The 8,166-nt window shown below is 38.0% G+C and overlaps 1 protein-coding gene across 1 annotated transcript in view; it reads left to right on the forward strand.

Annotated features, from left to right (window-relative positions):
• RTN4RL1 (reticulon 4 receptor like 1) overlaps positions 1–7,403 on the forward strand; it is a 95,057-nt gene extending 87,654 nt beyond the window's left edge. Inside the window, exon 2 of the mRNA XM_053457101.1 lies at positions 4,126–7,403. Within this exon, the coding sequence (XP_053313076.1) occupies positions 4,126–5,480 (1,355 nt within the window). The 3' untranslated portion in view covers positions 5,481–7,403. The remainder of the gene's footprint in view (positions 1–4,125) is intronic.
• Positions 7,404–8,166: the final 763 nt, after the last annotated feature.

The following is an 8,166-nucleotide window of genomic DNA, read 5'->3' on the forward strand; positions in this document are numbered from 1 at the left end:
AAAGACGGGTCAATCCTTGGTTCCTTATCCCTAGTAAAGGAGTGGAGAATCATGAAGTAGGAAATCTGTTGTCAAAATTCTAAATTACCTTTTTCTAAAAGCATGAAAACACCTAACCTTATATATTTGTAGTGATATGCAGGAGAATACATTGCACTGGTGGCTGTTGGTCTTTAGCTCTGACTTACTTGGAGACATTTAGCTGGTCTAATTACTCAGTTGGAGCACAAGTCAGACTGAATACTAATAATGGAATAACTGAATCCACGTAGTTCGTACACTATGGGATTTAGCCCATGCATTAAGTTCTGTAAGCGTAAAACCGCATACTTATCATATATTTTAAACACTAATTCTATTTTGGAAAGCTGTTCGATTTTATACAATATTTTATTTAACAATTGGATTGTTTGGAAATTAGTTAAATAAGTGTTCATGCATGCAACATTACATCAAACTATTCAAATTAAACCCTAGTGATTTAATTTAGTTCAGTCCAGACAAGAATATGTTTGTGTATTTATTCGAAATCTGCATTGGCTGCTAATAATTCTCTATTGTGAGTTTTATTATTGGTGTATGCCATTTCATTGTTATGTTACTCATGTAGTCATGAAGGTATTTTGTTCATCCATATTAGTAGGTAGCCTATACAAAACTTTTCTCTGCTGTATGTAACAAGATGAAATTCATAGATGACATTTTTGCTCATGCCAGAACTTGGCAAATATCTTGCTAATTGCATGGAGCACATATTTCAGTAAGCCGTGTCTGTAGAATATTACATCTCACAGTTGTAGTGGTCAAGTCCAGTTGACATCAAAGGGCAACCGTGCTGCAATTTGTTTGGTGCTGTTGCCAAAACCAGTAAAGGCTTATCCCTGCTATCCCAACATTACGTGTCCTAGTCACGTCTCCTTTGGTTAGCTTGCCAAAACAGCTGGAATGACAAAGGTTAGCCGAAAAGTGTGTATCCGTATTTCCTTCTTATCGGTTTACCCCGTCTTCTGGAATGCACTTCAACAGCACATTTTCTCCAGCAAATTTTCTTTTTCATTGTGAAAATGTGGTGAAATTTGTTTCCTGGGTGTATGCAAGCAAACTGTTGTCCTTTCAAAGGGTTAATTTGACAGCCAGGACTGCTTTCCAGTAGTCACTCTGGGACAGACAGCCTCTGCAGCTCTGCACCTCCATATGTTAGGACTCCAGTTCTGCTGCGTGGCTTGCAGCTTGGCACTGACAAGTGGAAAACATACCAGGCAATTTAATAATCTTTAACATATGAATTCATTACGTACATACACAGAGAGTGATTGTGATTTAATGTAGGCTCCTAGTCTAGTATCCATAAATTAAGCGTGATTTCTGAATGAATTAATGTAAAAGGCACAGTAGTCACCTGTTTGAATTTTAGTCCTCTTTGATTTAGATCATCTCTACATATTTCTCGACATGTTGGTCTTTGTATGGCAAGAAGGTTGTGTATTAAAAATGATTCTTTATTACCGTAGTCGCCACACAATGTTCCTGTAGATAAAACGTTTCAAATGGTTGCTATGGTTCTAAGACCTCTCTTCAAAACTTGCGACAAACTCACTTAGCTATTATACATGTTAGGGAGCCGGGGGGATTGTTTGTCATTTAACCTGGGATTCATAGATAGGAGGTATTTTTACATTCTACCTGGCCCCCTATGACATGGAAGCTTAAACTAAAAAGTGATGCCGTTAATGATCGATCTTAAGTGACTGACAATGACAATAGGGTAGAACCTTTTTATCAACGCATTGGAATATAATGTAAGACAACCTACTTGCCATAGAAGGAGCAAAACAGGTGATCATAAAATGATATCAGAGTTAGACAGGGGATTAAAATCAGCTCTAGGGGTCAATGAATGGCGGCCAAGTGGATACAGCAGAAGGACACATGTTATGCTGTTACACGTACATGTATGCAACCGCGCATTTGGCAGGACCACAGCAAAAAAATGTATGTGTGAGACAACATTGGGCACCACTGGGCATTTGCCTAATTTATCTGATGATGATATACTTCACATGGTATATTTTATAGGAATCTTTTTTTCAAAGGCCAGGCCTTTCAGAATTTTAATTCCCCGAAAAATGACCAATCTGTTTTGTGTTTCCGAGATTGTTCCAAGCTAATAGGACTGGTGTAACACAAGTGGATAGACTCTTGAGTGTCAGAAAAATAAATAGCAATAAATTGATCATGCATTTTAAGTATAGGCAGCTCACTTACTATTCACCCCGGAGAAAGGCAGATTATTTTAGATTCAGTGACTGTTCTCAGGTGCTGCTGATTGAAAAACCCAACCGCTGTCATAACCTGTAACAGGAATAGCTGGAGATTCATTATATAAGAAGGAGGTCGTTCTTCTCATGTAAAATCATGAACTGTTTCAGATAGAAATTGCACTGAAACAATGTTTGTTTTTTGTTTCATATATTATGATATTTCAATACAGTTACAAAAAAACACATAATAAGCTAGTAATATGGGTGGACAAAACCAGATGCTATCATTTTGTAAAATTGTCTTTTTTTCCAAATTGTCCAATTATTAAATAAATAAAGCACAAATATATTTATTTACGTTTAGAAAAAAAGAGCAGTCAATAGCCTAGATAGTGTAAATTAAATAAGGAGGTCATGACCAGAGGTGATTTTAATTAAACATGAAGCTGTGCTTTAAATAACTTTAGTTTTTTTTCAGTAAATCCGCCCAACATGAATAAAAGTGCTTAGGGAGTCACAGCGCCGCTCTTACACTTACAATCCTGATGTGGACGGCATTCTAACAGCAACAAGATCCCAGCAGTACAAACCTTTCAATCTATCCCTTTAATATTAAATACATTAGTTCCACATGGTTTGCCATTTCGAGGCAATCAGCTGTATTTGTAAATCAGGATCACATTGTCAAAAATGTGGGAATATAGTGAGTTTGCAAAGATTTTGCTTGGCAACAGGATTGTTCATACACTTAAGATATGTTATAGCAACAGAGGTGCTTCAAAATAACAACTGGCAAAATACCCCAAAAAAGTTATTGGACCCCAGCTGGGATGCACAAATTAGAATCAACAAAACAAAATCCAATGCAACTAATCTTTATAGAATTCACTTATTCATGTTTTCATATATATATATATATATATATATATATATATATATATATATATATATATATATATATATATATTTGTTTTTGTGTAGATTACATTCATATGTCCATCATTCACTGGGATCTATGGCCAACTGGCTGCCATACTCTGTACCCTCTGTAGTCTCCTGTGTTTAAAGTATTACACCTATTTTTATTCTTATAATCAAACATTCGTCTTTCATTTAAAGGGTTATCAGAAAAGCTTTTGTTTGAATCTTCACAGCTGACTATACCGCAAAAAATAAAATAACATGGACTGTCAGTTTTTAGTAAGTCACAATGGAATGTTATCGTAACCCTATTTTAAATTGTGCTTGTATTGGTTTCCTAACAATACCCACTCACATAAAGAGGAGAATAACTATATTGTAACAAGGCAACTGATTAGGGCCATTTTAATGCAGAGAATTCTGCCATGGAACTCAGAAGTAGCATTGCACGAGACATGCTCACTATGGCTTCCCTACTGTATAAAGTATAGAGGCAAAGGTAAGGAGCCCTAGTTTTCTGACCATCTTATTGTTCAATAGAATTACAAGCTCACTTTCCTGATATTATACCTGAACTTAAGATCATTAATATACCTAGGTAGCATTCCTTTTCGAGGACATGTTGAATTTGGCTGACATATGTTAACCAACCAGTTCTTAAAGAAACATAGAGTTTTGTGATAGATAAGAAGCGTTCAGTCCATCTGGTCTATGTGTTTTTTTCCTGCTTTAGAAACTCAAACCTCAATCAGTCCTTGGTCTTGTCTTAGATACAGTATATAATATATGCTATGCATACACAGAAATATTCACATGGTGTACATGTAAGGATAAGCAGAAAACATGTAAATGTCAGAAGTACTTGAGGACAAAAACAGATAAATTGCTTGATAAAGTATTTCTGTATCATATTATAACTAATATTTGTTTTTGTCTCTTTTAGGATGTCACCTGGATCTCTTTTTCATATTATTTGGGTTGCAGTTGCCTTTCATATCATCATGCCCCATAAATTGTGTATGTTTTCCTTCACCAATGACTGTAAGTTGTCAAGCCCACAACTTTGGAGCCATTCCAGAGGGGATCCCAGAGACCAGTGAGAGGATATTTCTGCAGAACAATCAGATTACCATGCTCCTTAGAGGTCACTTCAGTCCATCCTTGGTCACACTCTGGCTCTACTCAAATAATATTACTTTTGTAGACCCAGCTACATTTGAAGGATTCGACAACCTTGAAGAGCTAGACCTTGGGGACAATCGGTATTTAAGGTCTCTGTCATCAGAGACTTTCCAAGGTTTGTCCAGGCTTCATGCATTGTACCTATACAAATGTGGCCTCAGTTCGTTGCCCAGTGGGATATTCAGTGGCCTACATAGCTTGCAGTTCCTTTACCTACAAGACAACCATATAGAGTTTCTCCAAGATGACATTTTTATAGATTTAGTCAACTTGAGTCATCTTTTTCTCCATGGAAACAAGCTCTGGAGTCTCCATCAGAACACTTTCAGAGGGCTGGTCAACCTGGACCGTCTTCTCATCCATCAGAACCAGCTCCAGTGGGTTCACAAATACGCATTTCATGACCTCAAACGGCTGACAACACTTTTCCTTTTTAACAATAGCCTTTCAGAACTCCAAGGGGAGTGCTTGGTGCACCTTACTGCCCTGGAGTTTCTTAGGCTTAATGGTAATCCTTGGGACTGTGGCTGCAAGGCTAGATCTCTTTGGGAATGGTTACGTCGGTTTAGGGGATCTAGTTCAAATGTTATATGTGAATCCCCAGATGAAATGGAAGGTAGAGACCTAAAACATCTCAGAGCAGAGGACTTTATGCACTGTTCAAACTCAGAATCTCTTCATCAGATTAAGACACATACATTCAGTACCACGCATCAGATAGCACCCAAACACCACCACTCTCACCATTCTTCCAAGGAGAAAGGGAAAGACCTTGACCTTGGTCTCCACCAAAATGAACCGGCTGCTCTTCCTGATCCACGTCCAGGTTCTAGAAAGCCAGGAAAGAACTGTACAAGTCACAAGAACAGAAATCGGATCCCAAAACCCTCAACTAGTAAGAATATACATGATCTCCAGGATTATGTGCCGGATTATCATCACAAATTCAATTTTGGCACCATGCCCACTGTTTCCACAAAGAGAAAGACTAAATGTACAAAGAGGACCCCAATCAGGATACCCAGTGGAGTGCAGCAGGCAGCGGGCAATGGATGTGATGGGGTAAGGGTATCCTTGCTGCTCTTCCTCCTGGTGTTAGCTGTCATTGTGCGCTGATCTTCTGTGGAAGGACTTCCAGCCACTGCCACCACTTCCCAAAGGACCAGCATTTCTTTTTGTTATTCTTCTTTATCTGTGTATGGAGGATTTGACATGGAGGCAGAATGAAAAGTGGCTACAGGCGTTCTCCTGCCTTGTGTCTATGGATTATTAATTATAAACTGGATACAAGAGGAGATAAGGAATGTTAGGGAAAGCATTATCACAAGCCAACCACATGCAGCCTCAACTTGCATGTACAAAAGGGCAATATCTTTTCAAAAACATTGACGAAAATACACCTTATCCATTCCTGTTGACAACCAGACATGCAAAATGGGGCGTTCTTACCAATCCTTCTTGTTTTATTTTTTTTTATATTGTTTGTCCCTATTTTAAGAGAGTGAAGATAATTGTTGGAAAAAAACTACAGACGTTATTAGTTCTCGGCCTCCTACACAAATGTGTGACATTGTGTAAGTGGTGTCATCAAAGGGACACATATTGGCTCTGTTAGCCTGTCCAGATATTATTGGTCTTTTGGCCAATGCTGCTCATAAGACAATCTACAATTCCTGAAATACTCAGGCATATTTACTCTATATAGCAGGGCTCAGCTGCCATGCTACCAAAGGAAGGTTGCAAATATATGATAGGACTTGTTCGAATAAAATAGAGAAGTTATTACTACAGGCAGCCTGTTTATTTTGTATATGTATCACATAGATATTTAAAGGCACAGCAGTCCTTTTACCTTCTCCGTTATGTCCTAAATATCCATAAGTGTGTCTAGAAATGTTTCTATGGCTATTTCTGAAGAAAAAAAAACATACATACAAATCAATTGTGCCGTCAGATTTATAGCAAATAGACATTATTGGCTTTCGGCTTCAAATACATTTTCATCTCTGCTTAGATATATACCCTATTGTTTCAGGCTGCCACAGAGGTGGGCATGACACAGTGCTACAAGAACCACCCAGGGTTTACTACAGACCATGCTCTGCAAGAAAACTAGGCCATATTACAGAGAACATGGATTGAGAAACACTGCTGTATCAATAGATAATGTAGATAATGGATATTCCAGTATACTAAGGCAGAGGCAATCAGAATATAAATGAAGTATAAATTAAGTAAGAAGTATGAATTATACTAGACCATAATTAATACACACCCATAGAGATCAGTTTCCCCCAAGGGAGCAGAAGGTGAAAGGGGGATGTCGTAAAATGATCTTGAGATCCTTCAGTAGGGAGAGAAAGAGCTTGCTCCCACCAGTGTTAGCTTAGTGTGATCCTTATAGCTGGACTAAAGGTATTCACCGTTAATTCTCAAAGGCAACAGTTCTGGAGAGCTTATCCTGACACAAAAGCCTAAATAAATACAATTCAGACAAATTCATTATCTGGGTGGTCTGCAGGAACCTAGGAAAAGGCCCAGGAGACAAGCATTATGAATACATACAAGAATACTGGGAAATGCTACATTACGATGGATGTGTGCCTATATAATACCAAGAAATGTTCTAAGTTCTCTTCCATTATGTTTTTGAAGACAGGTTAATGAAAATTCATGTTGGTATAGTTGTGTCGGGATTAGCTCTACAACACGGCCAGTGCCGTCAGCTACGTGGTCTCTCACATGTTTGCACTTCAGTTCTACCAATCCAGACACCAGGCGGCCCTAAATAAACAAATAAGTCAATAAAACCTTAGGCAAACAGTCTTTCCCTGTGATGGATCAAAAACTGGAGTGCATGCACTGAGAGATTACCCTTCTGCCAGTGAACAGTAGCAGTGTTAATCAGATATAGATAGCAGACGGGTAAGTTCTGTGCATACACACAGAAAAAAAATGTAATTTCCTTGTTGGAAAATGTGTGTGACCAGAAGAGAACACCGAAATAAACTAAAATAAAAAATAGCCTTGGGTATAAAACAGTCTGTCTGCTTTTTTTTCCACACAATTTTGATGTGACAAGAAAACAATGGTATTAAGTCAGTTTCTGTTTACTTCCACCAATGAATTGCAGCAACAATGTAAAAAGTGTCTGCATAGAGTGGTCTTATTTCCATATTGTGATATGCTGACCACTGTGTAATACCGTACTAATGGCTGCTATTTTGTTATGTGATATACTGCATTCGTGGAACCTGCTTGTCTATTATCTAATCAAAGAAGCACACAAGTGACAAGCAATTTGGAATGTTGTTCCTCCTTACCAGATCTCTAAACAGAGAAAGTTCAGGTCTTAGCGAGGTGGAGAATGCATTGATTCACAACAGTGTTACACTGATAACTTCTGTTACCTTTAGCATCAGGATGTGCAAAACAGTCAAGCTAGAAAACCTTGTTTTGAGAAGAGCTTTCCAGACTTCTGCTAAAATAAAATTCAACTGCCAGGAGTCCAGTCTCTTCTCTATCTGCTAATGAACATATTGCTTTGGTATATAAATCTAAGCTCAGGCTGTTATGTAATAATTTTTATCAAATACAGGAATTCCTGAGCATTGCTTCTAAAGTCTTAGCTCATCACATATAGACTAGGCGAAAAACAGGCATAACAGATCAAGGACAAACTGCAACTCCAGTTGACCATAATTACCATCATGCTTCTCTAGTCAGATGCTCGTATTCAAATTTTCCGCTAATCATGGAATGGCCCAGCTTGTCACCTTTAGCTGTGGCAGTACCAGCAGTC

Source organism: Spea bombifrons, chromosome 2, assembly GCF_027358695.1.
Source record: "Spea bombifrons isolate aSpeBom1 chromosome 2, aSpeBom1.2.pri, whole genome shotgun sequence".
Lineage (NCBI taxonomy): Eukaryota > Metazoa > Chordata > Amphibia > Anura > Pelobatidae > Spea > Spea bombifrons.